The sequence below is a fragment of the Strix uralensis genome, chromosome 8, assembly GCF_047716275.1.
Source record: "Strix uralensis isolate ZFMK-TIS-50842 chromosome 8, bStrUra1, whole genome shotgun sequence".
Classification (NCBI taxonomy): Eukaryota; Metazoa; Chordata; class Aves; order Strigiformes; family Strigidae; genus Strix; species Strix uralensis.
The window spans coordinates 32,164,993-32,189,570 of NC_133979.1; the positions used below are offsets into that span (position 1 = coordinate 32,164,993).

The following is a 24,578-nucleotide window of genomic DNA, read 5'->3' on the forward strand; positions in this document are numbered from 1 at the left end:
GAAAAATTATTTTTCTACCGAAAAGAAGTCTATAATGAAAACTACAGCAGGCAGACAAAGAAGTTGTCAGTCAGTAGTTGCCAAAGACAGTAAGGAGAGGACCAAAAGGCAACAGTTGTGGAAGAAGTATATCCAGAGACTCAGCTCATGAATATTGCCTCTGCTGAAACTGAAAGGAAAAAAATATAAAAGGAAGAAGGGGAAACAGGCAGTTTGGTACCTGTTTCTTACAAATAAGCCTCTACAGGACTCATTCTCCTCTTTCTCAAGCTACAGTATTGTGCTGGAGAAAAGGTACAAAATAGCAGAACTTGTGAGAGCATCTGAATGGTTTCTGAAGTCTTTACTGAAGAGCGTGGCAGCTCTTCATCAGTTATCATCGCAGTCTAACACCGATGCTGACGTGACCAATGCTGCCACAACAAACACAGCCAGGCTCTGTTGCAGTCTAATTAGTGCCTTCCTGGTTGTGAAAAGTGATTCACATCAGAGTTTTTGCTTGGCAAGGAGATTCTCTGGGTGACACATGACGTAGCGGTGCACACAAACCACTTCCACCTTCCCCCATTTTGGGAGCACATCTAGAACAAATGGCAGGGTAACAGCTTCATTACTTGTCTGCTATCCTCCTCTATCCACGTGCAGCCACTACAAATGCTCTGCTAGTTCATCTCTACACCAAATACTCCATCAGCAACCTGCTCCTCTAGTTGACACAATTTAAGGCAAATATGTGCTGTGGCTGGGATCCCAACCCCACCCCACAAAAATGCAGTTGTTCCTGTAGAACTGCCTCCACAGGCAAGGCTTTTCCCAGCACTGCGGGGCAGGTGAAGGATGACCATCTTTTCACTCTTTGCAGATCAAGTTAGGCTACAAGAAGCCTGGAACGTGGACACAGCTGACATTAAAGCAGCCAGAAGTAAAGTAAGCAGAAAAGCAGCTTAAAGACATCTTTGTTCTGACCCCTCTTCTCTCCCACCAAGGACTGTCAGGACCAAACAGATTCCCCGCTGCTTTCTCACACTGGGTACAGCAGTCCGTGCCCAGCCACGCCTTTAAAATATACTGCCAGTACACTCCTGGATGCCACTCCAGCTCGACAAATATCATGAGGAGTTTGCTCAGCTGATGAACAGGAACACCAGTAAAAATAGGGTAGAGGATGGTGCTGGAGGGAAGACAAACAGCTATGCAAGTGAAGGCACCCTGCTGCAACTCAGAGGCTTATGGCTCTGCTTCTACATTATGGAAGAAGTCTGTTTAGCTCTATAAATAAATAAGATGTATAAGCAAATAAATAAGATGTACAAGTAAATAAATAAGACTAAGGGTGGGCTGCAGAAAAGCAGCTAGACCGTGGCCCCTTCAGTATTTTGGACGTTGCTTAGCAACAGGCTGGCTGCTGCAGGACTAAAGGAGCATGAAATTAGCAGCTTTTCAGCAAAAGACAAATTGAATGTAAAACTGGGGAGGTGGTCTTTGAGTGGCAACAAGGAGAAAAGCATTCACTGGTGAATCTGATATGGTGGGCATCTTTTAGGAGCATTTCCTGAGTGCGGGGGATCTTTAATTTATGTGGCCAAGGGGCTTTGTCCTGCCTGGGTACTGATAAATTCCAAAGCACGCCTAGCAAGTTAATAATTCAATCTTGATTAAAATTACGTCCCTTACAGTCACTTCATGGGTTAATTACTTATTAATGATCTTAAATAGCTCAAACCCAATCCTATCAGACTACTCTTGCTATATTAGTGCCAGCTGACTATATACCACATCTTCAGATGCAGAATCACCTAATATATTTCCCCATCGTTTCAGGTTTAGGTTATCTGGATGCCATCTCTGCACTCACTTAAGGAATTTGGTCCCTGTGAATCCTTTGAGTAACTGAATATCAACAGCATAGATCCACTTGTTCTGGCCAAATAATTCCTCTAAATCATATTGCTTCTCTAGCCTTCTGGAACAACCCCGTGTGGACACGGAGAATCATTATACAGACAGCGGCTATTAGAGAGAACTGAGTAATGAGAACATCAAGAACAACATGTGTACACATTTCATGGAAGACTTAAACGGGAGTTTTGAATGAAAGATTTTTCTGGGTCACTTAATCTGGGGCCAGATTGTACCAGTTAATTGTTTCCAACTGCTAAATGTGTGTGAAGCTGGTCCCCGGCAGCAAGACAACCAGGGACCTGTGTGGCACATCATCCGTCGGAAGGTGGGACAGGACGGTGGTCAAGTTAGGAGAGATGCTATGTGGCTTGTACAGGCATTAAACTGGAGGAGAAAAGGGAAAACACAGCGGCCGTTTCCCCTGTTTTTTACATACACACAGAGCAGCGATAACTTATTTTACTTCTTATCTACAGAGTAGCTTATATTTGTGTGGCACTTCAGAAACAGAGTAAAACCTATCTGGGGGCCTACATGTGAACCACATTTGCCTGGAGCAGGGAAACTTCTCACCTGCATGTCATCCTCCTCAGTGCCCCAACACAGCACTGAATTGTTTCTGTGACTGGGGTGGAGTGTATACAAGCCATCACCAGTTCCATAGGCAGTAAATTACATATTGTAGAGCAGGTTTGCTGTTTTCAATCCTTATAATTCTCAGAATGATTTCTGGGTCCTTGGGGGCTACGCACAGAGATGCCTTTGGCCATGTTTTGTTTTCCTATTTGTCTGGGGTTGAAAAGAAGGCAACTGAGGCTCACTGATGTGGCAAACACTTAGGCGAGATGCCCTCCATTTCCTTAATGAGCCTATTAAGGGAATCTATCAAACAAGTCTCAGAGGAAGGAAACACAGAGAGATAACTGACTGTCCTGAGATACTCCTAGTACACATACACAAGAAAACAACCTAGAGGCTACAATACTTAACTGGGAACAATGTGATCCTGCTGCTAGAGAAGTACATCAACCTAAAATACCTTGATACTTTTCATTTTTGCATGGCCAGAGTTAGCTGTGCCTGAGCATACAGCTTCACTGTCCACTTCAGCTTCTTCTCCTCCGAGCTGGAGACGATAAAATCCTGCTCCATGGAGCTGCTGTGATACATTAATCTCTGGGGGATTTGGAGAGTCAAGTGTCTGGTGAAACTGTTAGTGCTCCCTGAACTTGAGCAAAATGAGTGACTGAAGTGAGAAAGTCTTGTTTTAGGTCACAAGAACCAAACACTGTATCAAAACTCAAAAGGAATTTTATTCTGCACTTTCCTAAGTGAGTCCTTGCAGATGTGCATCCCAGGATTTAATCTCCCCAAGGAGATTAAAAAAAATACTGCTATATTAATACAAATATACTGGTTACCGGGCATACAGCAACTGGGTTACATCACTCTCCACCACACAGGATTTTATTTAAAAGGTTAACTATGACCCAAATACTGCCCATTTTCCAGTGCTCAGCTCCAGTCTATGGGGAAGTGCTACTGCTTACATGGCCAGTACCTGTGCGCATTGCCCACTGAAGCGGGCTCACTAGTATATGCCAGGCTAAAGGCTCAGTGTAACACAGACAGGCTGCGGGCTCCCTCACCCTCATACCCTCAGTGCCAGCAGCACGGGTCAGAAAGGCAAGTTACAGAGGGGCACAGAAGCACTTCCTTCCCTTCCCAGGATGGACAGATGGGGCAGCTGCTCAGCCGTGACACAAACCGAGCACAGAAGTAGAGCCGGGGAGATCGTAAGTACTGGACATTACCAGGGAGAAGAGATTTAATTAGCAAAGGTGCAGACAAGCCTGAATCTTGCATTCTGATCATGTATTAAGAGTGACAAAAGGGGAGTGGAAGAACAAATGGCATCAGCAGTGCTTAGGAGTCCGAAAGAGAAGATGTACTAAACCACAAGCTTATTTCTCTTAAAATGTCACTCTGTCAACTGCCATGGTCTCCAGACTTTCAAAATTGAATTATATTGTAATTACTTCCTATTTGGACAAGGTCATAAAAATAAAAACTCAATACTTTCCTACATTACAGTCTGCTGTACGGTCTTTACACTCCTCTAGCAGTGAAGTCTCCTTTTTCTGATGTCAACAAATTTGCCTTCAGAATAAAATGCTGTCTTAGGTCCATTAGAGTAGTGTAAGGCACATTAAAAAGTTAAGAGCCATCATTACTGATCTTTCCGAGAAGCTTCCCAGAGTACAGACGTCTTTATCCTCTTACTAATCCCTACAATTCACTTCATGTCATAAAAGCAACAAAAAGGAAACAAGTATGAACCCATGTAATCTTATGACAGGTGCTTGTTCTGCACGTGCCCTCATCATTGAGTAAGGATGTGTGAAATCCCTTACATCAAGGACTCAAAAACATTTCTCAGTTTTTTCCACCTCTCCCCCCGCCCCCAAATTCCTGCAACAGGATATAATCTTGTATAACATTCCTGTATCATGGATCACGGTTGAAAATCTGCAAGACATATAGGTAAATAGTTCTTTTGTTTAAACAGGCAGCCTATAAACACTGCTTGTGACAAAGTCCTTCTACAAGACATTCTTGTTACTGACATTTTGTGGATGTTACAATACAGATGGAAGGAAAATAAAGAGGGACTCTCTGCTGTTCCCCGGGGAGGAGGGTTCCCAACAAGCCCGGTGTGTGCTCTCAGCCCAGCGCTGGGTCTGTAAATGAGCTGCTCCTTTCCTGCTCGCTTCAGCCATTAGGGCCTCAGCCGGCTTCCGCAGGAGAAGCTGCCTGATGGAGAGAGATTGATGAGAGTGAGCAGAACGCAAGATGGACTCTGCACAGCCCACGACCACCCGTCCTCCTAATTCACCTCAGCAATTAGTGCTGTGCCTGTGAGGAACCCTTTCGCTTCAGGCTAGGAGGCTCTCTGCTGTCGGAGAGCAAGGGCAGGAGGTTTTCAAGGGTTACCAAGTCCAGGCAGTGCCTCCTTCCCCTTCACCCCCGGCCCTGACCAGGTGTGTCCTTGTCAAGTCCTGAAGTGCCTGGGTTTGTAACGTTGGCTGGAGAAGATGGCTCTGGTGCATCTCAGGGCAGAGCAAAAAAACACTTTGCAAAAACAGATTCTCCTGGGCTAGACAGTCACTGCCTTTGCAAGAAGCCCTCATCAAAACGCCCTGCTCGGAAACACAAACTGTCCCAAGCAAGATGCTGCTTTCTTACTGCATGTCCTTCCTCCTCAGAAAGGAACACACCCTGATTCCCAAATTAAGTACTCTTGTAGGAAGTTCCTTACAACACAAACCTAAATTTCACTCTGCGTTACAAGAGAAACGAGGGCCAAATTTGATCTTCCTGTTGCTATTAGAAGTAATGGGATTTGTGTTTATACAGGCCTATGTGAGTATGATGGTCTGACCAAACTGCTGTCATGAAGAAGACCGTGTGCTGGCATCTGCATTCTGCAGGCACCAAACTGCAGCTCCTTTCAGCTCAACAGCCCCCTTTCATTTCTACCTCATGAAGAAAAAACTCGCACTTACTGTTTTCAGGACTATTTAAAATTTGAAAGTAATGCAGCAATGACAAGGTGATGAAATGGTTTTTTCTCATTTCTGACAGGGCAGGTAGATTGTAAAGTCATCAAATCTAACAGCCTGACAATAAATTTTTCATGTGTCATTGACGGTGGGAAAAGAAAAGACCCCAAAGTGGGGAAAATAGTTTATCAGAAGGCACAGGAGTTATTAAAGGCAGCAGCTTGCAACAGGCTACCTTTGGGAGAGCAGGAGTGCACGAGCAAGCAGAACAAAGCATTCTCGTTAGGCAGTTAGGAATCAAAGCCCCGATCCATTTCCAGTTTCTTCCACTGCTCTTCACTAGCTGAAGTATAATCAATATTCCCCACTGTGTAAAGACGGAGCATCCCAGGTGGCACAATCAGGTGGCTTACTCAGACTGCCATGAAATTGTTCCTCATGAGGATGTACGATAAGGTCATTGATCTTGTTCTCTAAGCTATGGGTTAGCAAACGGATTTCTGAGATTAAAAAAGAGCTGTTCAGACAATCACTTGACTCCGCTAAGAACTTTAGCTATAGTTTAATATTTTTTTTCCAGAGGTCAAGGCCTTAACCTCTAAGCATCTCCAAGCTATGTCTGCCACAGCACATTTATATTAGTGAAAGTACACCTGTATTTCTCGTTTGGAAAGGAGTGATGAGGACCCCCTCCAGGTTGGTGCAATGTGCAGATGCAGCTGGGCTGGAGGTCCGCTGAAACCGGTGATTTTGCAGCTCTGTTGTCACAGTAACTGGGTGACTCAACCTGACACGCCGTCTCTGGGCCTCAGCCATGCATGCACACTGGATTTGTGCCTATCCTTCCAGATTTAAGGGATTATTTATTATGCTGATTAATTACCCAGAGATGAGTTTTTCTGTTTTTTCATGGCTTTTGGCTAACTTCACTTGCAGAATCAAATTTTGGTTAAGAATTATTGTCAAGGAAATTGCATTAATTAAGCAAAGGAAGTTGAAAGAATAAACAGATATCATAACATAATGAGGACTTCATCTTCATCTGCTGCTTGAACAACTGAATAGAAAACTGAGATACATGGTCAAGGCTTCCCAGCAAACAGACCCATGATAATGCTTCTTAACTTTTTCCCATCCTTTAAATTTCTGTTGCAGAGATAAGGAATGTGGGAAAGTGAGAGTAAAGAGGAGAAGGAACCTGTCACCCCCCGCTCCTGCCAGCTTCCACAACTAAGTAGTACACCTGTAAGGCTGCAGGTGCACATCTGAAACAGCAACGAGTGTAAGAGCAATGAACTTCTGCAGACAGAGGCTGGCTGATGTGGCAACAGGCTGACACCTCTCTGCCCGGGTGTTCGCAGTATTGCGTGAAAAATCTTCATTTACAGAGGAATTATTTCAGATGTAAGCAATATGAAACAGCCGAACACCACAATGCTATTTAAAAATTTGTGATAGAATAAACGATCACATCATCATTCTTAAATAAAATGAAACACCTCTACAAATGGAGACAAATATACTAGGATGTTTCCATACAGCACTTTAAGTGGATTCTCCAAAGCCTCTGGCATACAGCTCTTCACCTCCATTTACCAGCCTGATGTAATTTATCTATGCCCAAACACAAACAACTTAAACAACATAAACAATTTAACCCCATGTTTACAACACTACTTACTCTCCACAAGAAAAACAAGGCTATGATATGGTAAAAATAAAAGCAATGAATTACAGGAAACCAGAGAATCCTGAAGCAAAGAGAGAGGAGATCCTAAAAATGCAAATATTACCCTTATGAAGCACCCCCAGCTAAACTTCTACTCCAGTAGCTACACATTGCTTAGATAATAGTCAAGTAACCACTCACTGAATTTAATTTTGAACAGTATCAACAATGGCAAAAATAATGGCTGGGGTTTGTAATGGAAAGTTATTAATAGGGACTTCAGTTCTAAAAGCTACTGTCACTGCAGAGCTCTGCATTTATAAAATGCACACGGCCATCTTTCTATACTTAGCTTTGTTTGTTCCTTTATTTTCAAAGCAGAGAAGTTCAACTGCAGGTGCCTGAGAAACCAAACACCAGCAAAAATGCATAAAGACACTGTCCCCAATGGCTTTTGTTTATTTGCAAAAGTGGGGGGGAGGGAATATTGTTAGCCTTTGCCCTCCCCCCCCCCCATTACTTTTAGAAGTTTAGCTTTAGGTCTCAGTATAGCATGGTGCTTCTGAATTTGTCACCTCATTTCATCTGTCAAAAAACAAATGAAATGAAACAAATGTCTGGTCCCAACTGTTCTCTGCGCTACAGTGAGAATGAATCACTGTTTCTTCCCCCAAGTCACTGCATGCAGTAGCCATTGGCTCTGGATTACCTGAGCTTTCTGTAACATAGCCAAGACTTGTTTCCAATAACTTAAGCTTTAAATTCTGTAACATCTGTAGAAATAAAATAACGACAGCATTTCTGAGAAAGACACATATTAGAAAGGCTGATCAAATACAACACAAGGTAGCTCGAAATTATTTGCCCAAATGCCATGTCTTCCAAATGCATGTATTCTAAGATTTCTAGGCGTAGAAATAAAGGATGATTCTCTTTGTGGGCACTGAACTCCCAGTAGACAACAGAGCTTCTTCCCCCATAGTACAGATGGGAGAATACAGAGCTTCTTTAGTCACAGGAATTGACTTCTAAAAAAAAAAAAAAGAATATTCTACAGGGACATGCAGTTTAAAAAAAGAGTTCTCACAGACAACACAAAGACTTAGGCTAGCAAGGGTTGCAGAATCTTGGCCCCATGCTCTTTTATATGTCAAGAAATAGATTTACTGTGAATTACCAGTATGTTACTTACTGCTGAGATGATACCTGTTTCCTCAGACCTGACTGCTTGAAAGAGGTCCAAGAGAAGCATAGATGAATTTTCACCTCCAGGGAGATTTCTCCTTCTTAAGCCTGAACAGTTTTGTTGATGGTGAAGACAGTATCAAAGAACACTTCTTGCCCAACATAAATATGGGGCACAGAGCTGTTTCTAGGCATTTCCACATCTATACTTTTACCTACATGCCCTTCTCCAGAAAATGTGAAAGCCTATGGCTTTGTTCCTTTTAATTATGGTTGTAAGTGCTGATCCTGGGGTACATTTATTCTTCCTCTACGGCCTCTGTTGCATCACAAAAGTGTCTTCAAAAAGGTTATCATCTTACTGTGAGAACAAGAGGCACTGCAAACCTGCCAGGCACCATCATCACAGTCTTTCTCCATATCCAAACTCAAGGCATCCGTCAGAAAAATCAGTTACAAGCGACTGGGTTGGCTTCCTTCAAAGGAAGAGAGAGTTTAGATTTTCTCTTCTAAAGAACAACTAAGATGACTACTATGATGACAATAGTAACTCTAGACACGCTGCTACCGCTTGACATACAGACCAGTGCAGGTAGAAAATATTTTATAGAACAGTTTAACGTGTCACCTTATAGGAAGTTAGTCAATCCTCCAGCCAACCTGCATCCAGGATTTAAAAGTGTCTGGTTCAGCTTGGGAAAAGTTTTCACTTCCTCTTACTCATAGAGCTGAGTTATTTTAGACAATTGTGGCAAAGATGGCAGAAGACAGAACCGTCAGTGCAAGTCCCTGCCACCTTCATCTGTTGCTCTTTATACTATTTTCAGAATCAAGGGTGGAAAGGAGCTGTTATTCATCCAGGAGGAAAGAGCCAGATTCAAGAAGCTTAAGCCAAAAGACCTTCTGAGTATGCTTTCCTTCTTCCGTTCTGAATGGGAAAACATCTGTCATCCTGGACAGCCACGGCTCCTGATGGCACGAAGGTGAACAAAACAAATTTAGGTGGCCTGCCGGATCATGGAACAGTTTCCAGATGACTCCCTCACCTTACTGAATTAAACTGCTAAGACTTTGGGCCAATCTCTTCATGATATATGCTGTGATGCAATTGCTGGGGATACAGACAATGAATATTTCTATTCACTTTTCCACCTCAAACTTTTATAGTTTTTTAAAGATCCTTACCTTCAACACTATTCTTGTTGATGCCATTACTCACAGAAGCACAAGTACGTATGCCAACAAATGACTACTACAAGGACACCAAAATATTTGTACTCAGTCAGGTTGCAAAGCTACTTTAGATGGTTAAATGTGATTATACTTAACCATTAATAGTAAAATCCTATTCCTTTCTTCTTGATAAAAATTAACAACATAGTGACTTCATTTACAATGCCAACTCAGCGCAAATGAAAGAATAAACCAAAAAAACCCACTCCAAAACAACTGAACAGTTTTACTAATGCTTAAACACCATAAAAATATAACCTCACTCCTGGGCAATACGTCTGCTCACTGGAAAGCCAGATATGCAGAGTTCAAATAAATAAGTATTTCACAGTCAAAACCATTTTTTTAAATGCATGACACTTTCTACATTGTTAACACCTATTACCATGATTACAATAATATTGAACATCCAATTCCACTTTAATCTGATTTTCAGGCGTCAGTTCATTGCGCTGCAGTGTACCACAAAGCCACACAGAAAGAAGGAAGCTGAAAACATTAAAAAACATGACCCTCCTTAGGATGACAACTGGATCCTGTACTTCAGAGATAACAGCACAGACATAGTAAGTGGAATTGATCATTGGCTTTTAATAAGAAACTGCACACAGGCATGGCAGGGTTTTCTGTAGATCTAAACACAATTCTTTTCAATTTGGTTTGGCCTTTTCTTGAGAAGTTGATAAATGAACAATTTTTTTTCCTGTCCTTTATATTGGAAGATTAATTAGATACATCACTGGTAGAACCAAAGGAATAAAAGGCTTGTGCAGTTTCAGGGCCTTTCTGCAGTTATCTCCTTTGGTTTTCTCTTGCATTTGTGCTGTCTTACACCATCTCTTACAACAGCAAAACCCCCCAGGTATCGAGATAAATACACATATATACATATCAACACAAAGAGAGAGAATGCACTAGAGAGAAGAGAAAGAGCAAGAGAGCTATTTTTACTCCTTTCCATTGAAACTCACATAAAGCAATATATAATTCCCTGTTAAACCAAGCCTGCAAAAAATTACTTCCAGATAAAACAGCAACAGAGGTATGAATAGAGTAATTCACCCCCATCAGTAAGGTGCGAGCTTCAAAACACTGGTTTGGATTCAAAACATTTAAATAGCAACATTATTAAAGTAAATCTGTTTTAAAACTACACAAAGAACAACTCTGAAATGAGAAAAAGCTTAGCACAGCTCCTGCTACCTTAGCCTATTCTTTGACTCCACTAGTAGAGCTATTCTCCACGAGCCATACAAGGGTCCCGGTGCAAGCCACAACTGTGAGCACACCCAGGTGGGATCAGCAACCTTGTCAGTACAGTGACAGGTGACAAAAATGTGTGTGTTTGCTTTGCATTGAAAAAGGCACAATTTTTTTTCAAGGCCATTTGCTCCTCTCACCTAAGGTGCTGAGAGCAGCAACCCTGGGTCTGCTGGGGAGCCTGAGTTCCTCCAAGGAGGGGGGAGATTTACATGGTTAGGAAGAAGCTTCTCTTTAAGAGGCTTCAATATACCAAGTCTTTCTTGCCACTGATGACAATGAAAGATGAGACAAGGAGTCACTGTAATCCCTGAGCCATGTAAAAGAAGGTATCATTACAGAACCTGCCCCATAAACAGAAAAATCTTCCCTGCAGGTATCCTTTGCTCAGTTCCTATATAGCTCATTCCATGTGTTCCCCTCACCTTCACTGGGCATGAGGGGTGAAAACCCACACACACTCAACTTCCCAGCACCTCTCCACCTACCTGTCTGCTACACTCAACGTCATGGCATTGCCAGATCTTCAGTGTAACTCATTTTGAATGTCAGCTCTGCTCCATTTCCAAATACCACAGGACAGTCACGGAGAAACAGGCACAACTCCCTGAGTTCACTTGAAAACTGTCAAACCAGGAAATTTTCACGTGGAAAAATATCTCTAAATGAAGCTTGTTTTCTCCCATTCTACAGCTCAACTGAGTGAAGTCGGGTGTAAGAACAGAGGTGATAGACTTCCTACACTAAAATCAAAGGGCAGTACAATTTCTTTAGGACATACACAGATCTCTATGAGAGAAACTGCATTACAAGATACAAAAGGCAACTGAGGCAGATTTAGCGAGTGTGCAGAATGTATTAGTTGTTTTAATAAAATAGCACCATTAAGCTTAACCTTCATTAATCTAGAATAGGCTCTTTCTTCATTCGTTTATAAAACTGGACATAGAAAAGCCTCTAAAATCCCTTATAAAGAGAGAAAAATTAGAAAAAAAAAAAAAAAAAGCACTACTGCCACAAAAGCATGAGTACAAAAAGCACTGGTAATCATTCTATGAAGTAGGAAATTAGGGTAATTCCTTATTCTAGAGACATAATATGCAGTTTGCTCTGGTCAGGTAGAAAATTATCATCCCCAAACCCATTTTTACAACCATAATTGTTACTGACTACTCTAGGAGAAAGACGGCCCTCCCTCTGTAAAGGCCATCACAAAATGAAAGGTGTGGTCACTATAGATTAGAAAACTAACAGGAAACAAAGGAGGACAATCCCCCATTCATGATCTCTAAATTTTCATCTTTTATTAAATTTCATTAACCCTTAAATTAGCATCTGACACCCTACCTGGAGAATTTGTGTTTCTTCTCCATTTGACTGTTCCTGAGCTGAGAAATGTGTGCGATATTGGGCTCTATCTGCCCTAAGAGTCTCAGCAGATACCTTCATAGATTCAGTCTCTTCCACCTGAATATATCTTGAACTCTGCAAATGTTGGCTATAATCCATCCGTCAAGTATTAACGGGCCCCTAATTTAGCATATATGCATATAATATGCATATGCCAAACCAAAGAGAAATTTCTTAGCCCATATTATTTCATAGTATAAACTAGTTCAGCACATTCATAAACTATGGGATCCAACCCAACAATTAACTGCTGGAAAATACTACTATTATTTCTAATTCCACTGACCTTGTGCACAGTGATTTCCTCACTGGTGAAAGATCAAAACTCAGACCTGATGAGTAATCACCATGGATAGTCCTCAATTGAATGAGACATTCTCTACCACATTTTACATACAATTTTCAATTACTAGCAGTTTTTTATTTTGTATTTGCAGAACTGTTCTCAAGGGAGAGACTGATGCTAATTCTTTTTGGTGCTAATTCTTTTTGGTTTTAAAATAGGATAATAAAACTACTGCTACAAAATCCAAGGGTTAGGTTCAGAAATCATGAGTTAAACTCAGAAGTTGTGAAATTAAGGAGAAAAAACACCAAGTATTTTTTCATTTGCCTTCTCTAGAACCATGCCAGCTAGAGGTCAAGAAAAGAAAAGCAGCAAGTAGAGGTGGATCATTCCATGTTAAAACTCCTGTTTTGTTTTGCAGTAATGCGGAGAAAAAAAAAAACAACATTGGAAAATATATAGCAGGAGTATGAAACCTGGCCACACCATGATTCTGATTTCACATTTTTATGCCCCAGTAATTAGCTTAGAAATGTACAAAAAATACTTCCTGGCACTTACTGGTGATACTTACTCTAAAAACATCTGGTGTTTAGTCTACAAATACTAATACAAAAGTGAGAAGCAGCTGAAAGACCCACAGTGCCTCATTCATACAGCAGATAAAACATGTTTAAGGGTCTGTTTGGGTTGGGGTTTTTTTGAACGGAACAAGTTTTGCTGCATTCAACAAGACAGACAACTACTCTTCATATAACCTCTGTGTTCCCTGGGACCTCTTTGAGTGATTATTATCAGGACTATAATTTCCTATTTGAGCATTTCCTGCAATTATTAGCTCCTGTTTGTAAATAAATACCATGATTAGAATATCTAATTATAGAATCACAGAATAATTGAGGTTGGAAGGGACCTCTGGTGAACATCTTGTCTAAACCACCCACCCCTACAGCAGGTTGCTCAGGACCAGTTGCGTTTTGAGTATCTCCACAGAGGGAGGTTCCACAAGCTCCTTGAGCAACCTGTTCCTGTGTCTAATCACCCCTGAAGTTAATAAATAAATAAATAGTTTTAAATATAAATTCTTGTATTTCATTTTGTGCTCACTGCTTCTTTTCTGTCCACTGCACACCACTGAGAAAAGCCTGGCTCCCTATTCTTTAGTCCCTCCCACCGGGTGTTTATCTACATTGGTAACATCCCCCTGAGCCTTCTCTGCTCCAGACTGAGCAGCCCCAGCTCTCTCAGCCTTTCCTCAGAGGAGAGATGCTCCAGTCCCTTCATCATCTTCACGGCCCTTCACTGGACTCTCACCATTGTAGCTGTGTCTCTCGTCTCCTGGGGACACCAGGCCTGGATGCAGTACTCCAGATGTGTCTCACCGGTGCTGAGTAGAGGAGAAGGATGACTTCCTTGACCTGCTGGCAGCACTCCTCCCAGTGCAGCCCAGGATACCACTGGCCTCCTTTGCAGCAAGGGCACGTTGCGGACTCAAGTTGAACCTGGTGTCCACCAGGACCCCCAGTTCACAGAACCACAGAATCATCTAGGTTGGAAAAGACCTTGAAGATCATCTAGTCCAGCCATTAAAGGTCCTTTTCTGCCAAGCTACTTTACAGCCAGCTGGCCCCAGCAGGTACTGGTGTATGTGGCTGCTCCTCCCAGGTGCAGGACCTTGCACTTCCCTTTGTTGAACATCATGAGATTCCTGCTGACCCGTTCCTCCAGCCTATCAAGGTCCCTCTGGATGGCAGCACACCCATCCAGTCCCTCAGCTGCTCCTCCCAGCTTTGTGTCATCTGCAAGCTTGCTGAAGGTGCTCTCTGCTCTGCCATTCGGGTCATTAAGGAAGAGGCTAAGCAGTATTGGTCATCACCTTCTGAGGTACATCACTAATGACTGGCCTCCAGCTGGACATCCTGCTGCTGACCACAACCATTTGAACCAAGCAATTCAGACAGATTTCAATCCACCTCACTGTCCACTTACCTAGTCCATATTCATCAGTTTGGCTATAATGATGTTATGGGAGACAGTGTCTGTACTTGAGATAAACAATATTCTCAGCTCTCCCCTTATCCGCCAAGACAGTCATCTCATCACAGAGGTTATTAGGTTGGTTATGCATGATTTACCCTTCATAAAGCCATGTTTATGACTCCTGATCACCTTCTTCATTATGAGGTGATTTTCTCTTCTGCCTATCAAACATTTAATGTGACACCTCCAGTCAGAGGTTACATTTCTGTGATACAGATTTGGCTCTCTAAGGACATTCTAGTTGGCAAAAGTGAGAAAAGTTGATCCAAATAAATAAAAACTGTGAAAGCGAAGTCAGTTCAACCCCTGTGTGTTTTAATTTAATGTGGGACATCGAGTTAACAGAGTCAAGGCATCACATAATCACTCAGTAGGGATGAGTAACACAAATACTAAGATGAGTCTGAAAGAAGGATGAATGGAAGTATCTGCCTGCAAAAGCACCACAAGAAACGATACAGAGAATGGGTTATGAGAACAGCGTGTAATGGTAAGCAAGGAGACAAGTGACAGCAGTCAAATGGGCAAATGATGAGAAATGTCTCGCTACATCTAGACCAGAAGGCTGGCACACTGGTGAGGCCATACTAGAGATGACCAGCCAGTCGGAGACCTGCAGCAGAGCTATGGTACGTCACGTCTGCCAACAGGAAAACAGGCTGGAAGCCACAAACCCACCCGCAATCAGGAAACAGAGACACAGGACAGCGGTGACAGGCTGAAGCCAGCAAGCTTCTGAGGGAAAAGACCTGTTTGACTCCTAAAGAGTACAAAAAATTTGTCTAAAAGCCAGTTTATTGTCATCAATTAAGAGGAAACTCAAGAGACGTAGTAAGGACTTTATAGCCACTGTCCCTCATCCTCATCACACACAAGTGATCCTGGGCAGACAGGAGCCTTGGTGTTGGGGAGCACATGGCTATCAGTATGAGTGGCACCAATGACAGAAGGAGTGCAAGTGAGTGAAAACAGATTCATTTAAAGTAAATATCACTCTCCCCTCCAATAAGGTCTTGCACTGAGTTCCTGAAGTCTTTCACATTTTCACTTTTAAATACATCACGTACGATTAGAGTCTTCCCTATTTAGAGTAACTTTCCTGACTATGCCATTAATCCTGACAATAACCTTAACTAAAAGGCTTTGAGTTTCAGAACACTCCTCTCCATGAGCTCAGCTGTTCCTAGCTTAACTACCAAAAGACTGTTCAGGACACAGTTTAGATCCCCTCCTATGTCTTATATCTGAATGAGGAATGAGTCGCATGCCCAGTGAGTTAGCAGAACTCAACTCCCAACTATACTCCTTACAAGGGTGGGCTGTTACTAACAGCAGAAGGCAACTTGAATCTTCTGCTTTTCCCCATCCCTGATAACCCCAGGTCCCGGCCCTGAATACTCCTTCCATTCCAATAATTCCTACCAGTCCTCATGTACTTCTGTAAGATGCGGGGGAGCGCCTTGACTCCACGTCTACTGTACTCATCTGTACTTTTCTCTTATGAACTGGAATCCAGAATGTGCGAAATCTTGCATATGCAGTGAATTCACTGTCAGGTCCTTCAGCTGCCTTCCCATTCATGTCGATGAACGGTTCAGAATTTTATTCTCTGCTTTTAAAGGCCCCATGTGCTGAACCCATACAAGGCCCTATGCACTGAATATCTGCCTCAAACACGTTCCAAAATACTTTGCTAAACAAATCACATCATATACATATATACCCAATACGAATTGAAAAATTAATGAAAAATAACGTCATGTGGCACACAATATATTGCACAAGAAAATAAGAAAGGTACGCCCAAGAAACCTGAGAAATATCTCTTCCAAAAGGTACCACGAAAACTTCTGTACTAACATTTCATCAGAAAAAGACACATCGAGTAAACAAGATAAATTTAATGCACTTGTTAAGTCCTTAAATTACTAATTTTCAAGAACTAAGCAAAGGACTAAACACTAAACTTCCAACTGTATCCTTTTAGTCCCACATACTCTCTTTCAGCAGCAGAGTTCAAATCTCAAGCACAATTTTAATAAAGTCTTTGCACACATCTTTTTTTCTAGCTGGAATAAACATTAGTACAGCAAGCCCCACACTTTCACAAGATTAGAATTTTAACCAGTTTGAAAAAAGCCCTTGCTTAATAAACTATGAAATTAAACAGCACAAAAGTAGATTAATAAATATATTGACAGAGATATAAAAAAAGTGGAGTGTTAAAGGAGCATTCTTTCTGATGGGATGTTCTCAGCCCATTATCGGGCCACTCCAAACACACGTTTTCCATCAGTGCTCCCATTCCAAGAAATAACAAAAGCACTGTTTTCCAAGATCAAATGTTAAGTCCATCCATAGCTATACATATGCCAACAAAAAATCCCAGAAAAAATAGCAGACCTTTCAAATGACAGCTTTATGAACCTCTGTGGCCATTTTTAACAGATTTCTATCCTCAAAAACTTACAGTCAGACTCGTCTAATTTGTCATCATTCATTACAAGCCCAATACTTGTGCTCCAGACGTTCAAAGAAGCCTGCCTTTCGACAGCACAGTCTTGGATAGGGTAGAATAGAAAAAGATATTCTGTCTTGCTAAGCTTGACACACAAATAAACTAAGTTTCTACTCCAATACAATTGTATTATACAGCAGTGCCCAACAAATAAGTATCTTCTGGTCAAGACAAATAATATCTGACCTTTGGTTGCATGATTATCATACATCCAATTAATTGGTTTAGTGTAATAAATCAATTAATGAATTAGCAAGTTCTGATAATTCAGTTTGTTTGATCATGCATCAGTTTTCTATTTTAATTATTAGCTTGTACCAAAGCTGACAAAGAAGGAAAAGCAAAGTGATTTACTTTCTTTGATATAAAAACATGTCTGTGTATAAATATACAACCATATACAAAAAGTAATAAACTAATGATTTCATTACTTTACTTTCCACATGCTACTGGCATTCTTAACGTTGTAAGTTACTTTTCCTGTAAAAACCCTGGGTGAATGAGAGGAAATGAAGACTGTCCTTACCTTAATGTTGCAAGCTTGTTCCATCAGTCTTCTGGCGTTCTCTTCAGCTCTGTACCTCTTGGGCAACTGAACCCTGAAGAATTTTAAAGCTCCTTCAAAATCAGCTTGTAGAAGGTCCTCCTTTGAGGTCTGCAATTAAACACAGGGAACTACAGTAAACACTGAGAACATGCAGTCATGCTCTTTTACTGAATTTGTAATTTACTGAATGTATTCCAAACCACCAATATTCACATTAGCTCAGAAACACCCTCCTTGAAATCAGGTCTCTAACCCATATCTCATAAAACAAAACAGAGGCTACAGCATATCCAAGGAATCCCAGGCAGAGCAGCACGATCAGAGGACTATAACACATTAATGTATTTTATCCTGCTATACCTGCAGGGTAAGAAAGGGATTCTGGCTCAGCCTGTCAAGATGTCACTCAGTGAGAAGAACAAAACCCAAGCAAACAACAAAAACCTAGGCGAATGTATAGTATTTTCTAGAGAGCTTGTGCATTAGACCGTTGCCGATTCTCATAATGCTGCCCTAAAAAGACAATGTATATATAGATATATATGGCTGCAGACATGAACAGCAGAAGCAGAAATGCGTATGACTCATAAGAGGCACCGGCAAGTCAATGTGCAGAAGTCTGTGACACAATTTCTCAAAGAACACTGTGCCAGAAAATCTTTTACATGCTTATTTCTACATCTCTCATAATACTGTACCTCTCAGTGTGGTACCAAGCCCAACAGGTCACAAAATGTTAAACATTCACCATTAATCCAGTTCTGCTACTGATGGTGTAGCATGATTCACGGGGACAAATGTATTCATCTTCAGATTTACCAAGAACTACACCAAGAGATTTAGCAGATGTGAAATATCAAGCCTTGGGATAGTTCCTTTAAAAGGTTCACAGAAACTGTGTGTCCAGATAAGACATTTAGGACATCACCTCAAAAAAAGCGAATTTCAAGATCTTTAACCCAGAAGAGTGAATAAAAATGTGTCAACGCACAGACCAGTATCATGGAGACCGGTGCCGATTATCACAGTATTACTACAGACACCTCAGGAGCAGCACAAGTACCTTTGGTTAAGGTTAATTGCTGAATTAATTGCTCAAGTACCACCGCCAACATTTCCATGGATGCATCCTCTGCTTTCTCATTTTTTGCCTTGTTGTACGCAGTAGATATATTACATACACATAGTTTTAGCGTTTGGTTCTTAAACTACATTCTCATTCACTCAAAATCCTTTGCTGTCTCCAATTTCAGACATCTTTCCAGAAAACACACTTCAGCCAAGCACAAGAGATTTGTCTCTACGCAGGAAGAACTGGGAGAAACTGTGCAGTCTTTGATATGGAAGAGGTGAGGCTCAGTGATACCATTACTGGGTGTTAAAGTTGTTTTAAATAAAAATAAATGTAATTACCACTACAATGCAGAGAAAATTTTCCCTATGCACCCTACAAACTAGCACCACTAGTTCATTCACATGAAAATAATTATGTCTACTATGTAAAAGCCCTTCTTAAAAGTGCAAATACATTGTTTCCCAAAGCAAACAACTTCAGCCTGGTGCTGTAGATATGTAACAGTAACACTCAAAACCTAACTTGACATATTCCACATTTCTTACTGCATCCTACAGAGGGTCTATCAAAACCAGCAATTTACCCAAACTTCAGGCCGAGGAGGGGGGAAGGAAGAGGGGGTTTTGAAGGGATTTTAAATTATGTACCAAACTGGGAACAGCACCAGAGGTTTAGGGGGTATTTTCATGGTTATCCAGTATCTCTGATAGTGGAAAGCGTGAGCTGACATCAGAGGTGTGCCACTCCAGCACTGATAATCACCACTGCTCTGTTTGGGAACGGGCAGAGCAATATCTCCTTTGGTGTCCTCAAGCAAGAGTCTATAAGGACAAAATCTACGTTGTGCATGGCTACCTATCAACCTCCGGATTTCTGGAGATTATTATACTGTGTATCCTAATGGGCACTGTTGCAGTAGGTTTTCCTACATTAATCACAAGGAAAGCGTGAGAAAACTCCAAATACAACTCAAGTAGCTTCAGCGTATCCATTTCCCCAGGACTACAGCATTTTTAAGGCAGACAACTTTCTGACATCAAAATCCTCAGAGGCCTCCCAAGATCTATTTGATCCTCCCTTCATTCACAGCCAAGGAAGCTGCTGGGTCATCACTGCAGGGACACAAGAAAAGCTGCCTTCAGGATGCTGATGAGAAATGTTCAGCTTTACAAACTATCACATCTGATTCTGTCCACAAAAATTTGGCAGGAGGACTGTTTGGCTGAGACTCAATCAGACAAGACCGATGTAGTGTTGACAGAAAGCTGGTGCAGTTGAGTATCTAATGAATCAGACCCGCTCATGAACGCAGCTATGGCCAACGCATCCATTTCCTCTCCCTAACGTCGCATTTCTCCTGGACGAGTTTTACTGAGGTTAGATACGCTTTCGCCACACTGGAGACTAGATCACCATTTGATATCCACGATGGGCTATATTTAACATTATCTGCAAGTTGTAGAGCGTGGTGGGAGCAGCCTGTCACACAGGCAGCACACAGCATCACTGCCAAAACCCGCGCTGGCAACCAAGCCGCTTCTGGGCAAAGTTCAGCTGGGTAATGTTGATCAAAAAGCAGTAAATGGTTTGATAACCAGCTTACTTGAAAGTGATTTCTCTCCTCTCCCCTCAGTGGTGTGGACAGCTGTGGTCACTATACAATTCAAAAGGTTTTCCCTATTACATTGCAAATTTGCCTTCTCAGGAGACCAATGCTCCTGCATTTCCAGTCCCCTCCTCTTCCTCACGCTATGGCAGCCTCTCCCATCCTCCTCTGAAACCTGGCCCCAAACACAACTCTGACCCCAGGTGTAAAGGGACACCAGCCAATCAGTAAAACCCACTTTGCTGCTGTTGGTGGTTTTAGGCAGAAGGTTCTCAGACACTGCAATGCTCAAAGAGGGGTAATCTCCAAGACAGGCTGGTATGTGCTTCCAACAGAGTGGGAGGGTGTTTGCAATTAAGACTTCTGGACAGTTGCTCCCAGCACAAAACAAACACCAAACACACTTTTTGCCAAAGTTTTAGCATTTTATTAGGAGCTGAGCTATCCTAATTTGAAGCAAGTATTCTTGGAGGTCCTGACTAGACATTTTTATTTAAATTTTGTATTTATTTTTCTTAAATTAACATAATGCACTGAAAGTTTTGAATTTCATTTTTTTTTATAAATCAGGAGGATAAAACCTAAGAAAAGTTAATAATCAACAATTAAATTACCCTGCCAAACTGTAGAAAAGCACATGCATCTACCCTTTACATCCACAGCACTTCATTTAAAAATAAATACCAAAAAAGACAGAGGCAAATATGTCAGAAATACAGCAATTACATGTAAAACATTCCGAGTCAGATTTAATTCTCCTAGGCTTCTGTTTGAATCACTGTTATAATAATATTTTAACTATTGAGAATTTTGTGGTCTCAACCCTGAAAAATCTTTAGTCAATGAAAAATCTTGAGTCAATGAAAGCTCAAAGAATAATGGTGTATCATGGAAATAAGAACTTCTGTGACGGAGTTTGCTGAACTAAGATTATAGTTATGAAAAATTATAAACTATCAAATTGCATAGTTTGATAAAATGGGTGGCAGAGCCTATACTGTTCAGCTTTTTCTATTTTGCTGAATATTTTAATTTCATTAAAGCAATCTGTTGATCAAAAATTTAGTTTCACTATTAAAATCACAAGAAATCAAAGTAACATTTTGAAAGCAGTGTTAACTAGGTGGCATACTTTGAAAATTTTCTGCAAACTAACTTCTTCAGTTACTGATTAAAAATAGGAAGCAACACAAACCCAGTGTATGTGTGTATATATGTATGCAGTATAAGAAATTATATAGCATTGTCGCTATCCTAAGATTAACATTTCTTGACATGTTGTGATTTTAATCAATAAATCATAAAGACATTTCAGGAACCTTTTGGCAGCTCTTTGACAGGCAGAGATTTGTAAATTTGTTGGTTCGCGTCACTCAAATTGTGGAACTCATCCACAACTTATTTCATGAAACCATGTGTAAGTTTAATGAATCAACAGTTAAAGTTTGGCAGGTGCATTTGGGGACTTCAGGGAATTTTTTATTATTCTAGATGTAATTTTCAAATAATCGTATTTTGGTTAAAATCTATTTTTAAAACCAGGCAAAAGAGGAAACTCACTGTGAACTATGACCAAAAGTCTCAGCTTGCCTTTTAGGCTTTGACTAAATATGCCCTCGAATGTCTTTCCCACGTTGCTTAAGTATTTCAACATATTAATAAAATTATCTTATACAGATTCGTTGAAACTAAGGGAAAGCCCTTTCCCAGAACTACTAGGGAAGCTTTGAAATCTGAAGGTAAAGTTCTGGAAAACTGCAAATGTTCAAAAAACAGGAACAGAATTTAAATTATATTAATTTTGATTATTTTTTTAAAAGTAAATAATATTACTACTACTTCCCTCAAAATATTTTGGAAAATGTGATTAAAACAAAGGACAAAGCCTTGGCTTTTTTCTTTAATTTAATTTCTCTGTCTTCAATTATTAATTCTGCAGTCTCATTTATTACTGGCTGTAACAACTACAACTCCTAATCCCACCTGGGAACTAATACAGCAGAAGAAATTTCAGATCAGCCACACTACAGTTCCTTAATTTAATTCTTCCTTTTCATATAAACAGATAAAAATGACAAATTTCTATAGAATTCTATGTACACCGTATATGTATTCAGAATTTCTGTAGCATGCCAGTGAGCATAAACTGCCTTTTTTACACTTTAATGAACATGTGTCAGGAACAAGACCAAGTTAATGGCTGAAAAGAATCCGGCCATACTCTACTCCGCTATTTAATTTGCTGCTGGTAAATTCAGAATGTTTACATGTATCCCTACACTAATTTTTCAGAACATAATATTTAATCTGTAACACCCACAGATGGGGTTTTAAGTTCTCTTAAGATACGCAATGCAAAATCAAGGTATGTGAACTAATTTTTCTAACCTGGTAGTCGTTTTTCCACTGGTAGCAACAAGACTGCAATGCTGCATGTTGCACAACTGTGCACTGTGCTGCCCTTAAACACAAGCCACGGACCTGACATCAGTTCAGTGACTCCCAGAGGATGAACTTGGCCTGTTGTGCTGCCAAGGAGCGTGAGGGTGGATAAACTTGTGATCCAGGCCTGGGAAAGTTTGATGGGTAAAGCTACGCTGCTACAGTGACACTGGCACGCACTTGTAGCCCAATACATCAAAAGACTCCTTTTACTGGCCATCGCTTACATCTGTTTCTTTACTGTGAAAGCTATACTGTCAAAATCATTTTTTCCTAAATAAAATCTGTGCTCTAAAACACTGGTACAAAAGCATAATGGAAAAAAAATAGCTTTGGTTTTGTGCACAATGAGTTGGCATCCATAAATATGGCAATGATCTAGTGCACACCCAGTAGTATCCTTCTGTTCAAAATTTCATCACCGTGTTTATTTGTAGCTCCAGACCTATAAAGGCAATGTTCATTCTGCCACATAAAATACTGATGAATGTGGATAAGCACAAACTCAAAATCTACTGGCTTCATCCACCCATAGTCATCCCAAAGCGGATAAACCCACACAGAATTAGTGCTGTTTCACTTGCCCATCATTGCAGTTAGCTGATGCAGTGAGTAGGTGATCTGAATTTTTCTAAGGCTGGCATAAAGGTTATAGATTATATTTCTCACATAACACTACAACGGCATATATTCTGCCCGTCCTAGGCATTTATTCCCAAAACCACTGCAGAGGGAGAAACCTATGCCCCTAAAAAAGAATCTAGTTCTTAATTCTATGAAACACCAAGGTTTTAAAGTATCTTCAGTTCTGATTAAAGTACAAATTCTTGGTCCTCAGAGACTTCTCATTTTTAAAAAATCATCAGAAACATAGTGTCTCCTCCTCTATGGAAGGGGTACATGTCAAAATGGATAGATGTCAGAAGAGGGACATTTAGCTAACAAAACCTGACAGGAAATCACATTGACTCCACAAGTCAAGCCTCTGTAATAACACAAGTATTACTTGTATTGGTTTGCCTTCCCTCCCCCCCCCCCTTTTTTTTTTTCTTTTTTAATAAACATTATAATGCCATTCAGCAAAGCTAAGCTGCCTGGGTGATGAAGTATGCTAAATTTCCTGGTATTCTCCATCTGGAGGGCCAGATACAAAGCCTGATTAAGTCAAGTGAAAAAGAGCTTCATGGTTTTGCCTCTGCTTTCCTTAGAGCTCATGACAAAACAGTTCAGAATGATTTGGCAGTCCTTGCCCAAGAGATCATCAGCACTAAAGCAGCAGGATGGGATGGAAGAGCGTTTAGGTACACTTGGAGGTAAACTGGAATAATGCTTACACATACAACAGATTCGAGCATGTGTTATTAGCCACTATACTCAATTCTACAAGTGACTGTAGATCTCCAAATTCATCTGCGCTTTACTAGCAGCTAGAGAGTTTGTGATTTTTTTTATTTTTATCTAACTACTCACAGTGCAGGGACACACTGTTTCAACCACCCACCTTTTTTTTTTTTTTTTTTTTTTTTTACACTGAACATCTTATAATACGCAGAGCACATTCATTTATGTGAGTGTACTGCAGAACACAGAGGTAGGTTTTGGCAACACAGCGAAAATGCTAGACAAGTCACAGGATATAACTACAATACAGGACTGCACAGGGTATGGAAATAAAGGAAAGGCACCATCCCACTAGAAAATGGGATGGGATCAGTAATGAACTGCCTTCACATGCATCACATAAAAATGACATTCTGGTGTACAGGGCCATCACAAAGTGTACCTCTGAGCTGCAGCCAGGTTTAGTTACAATACCCCAGAGCAGACTCAGCTAGGACTAGG

The 24,578-nt window shown here is 40.8% G+C and overlaps 1 protein-coding gene across 12 annotated transcripts in view; it reads right to left on the reverse strand.

Annotated features, from left to right (window-relative positions):
- The window catches only part of RABGAP1L (RAB GTPase activating protein 1 like), a 263,849-nt gene that overhangs the window by 50,979 nt on the left and 188,292 nt on the right, over positions 1-24,578 (reverse strand). For 11 of the 12 annotated variants that reach the window (XM_074877059.1, XM_074877053.1, XM_074877048.1 and 8 more), the window contains one exon: positions 17,593-17,721. In XM_074877059.1, the coding sequence (XP_074733160.1) occupies positions 17,593-17,721 (129 nt within the window). Of the gene's footprint in view, positions 1-9,111; positions 9,289-17,592; positions 17,722-24,578 lie in introns of those variants that run through there. The other variant, XM_074877057.1, reaches the window with a different exon arrangement.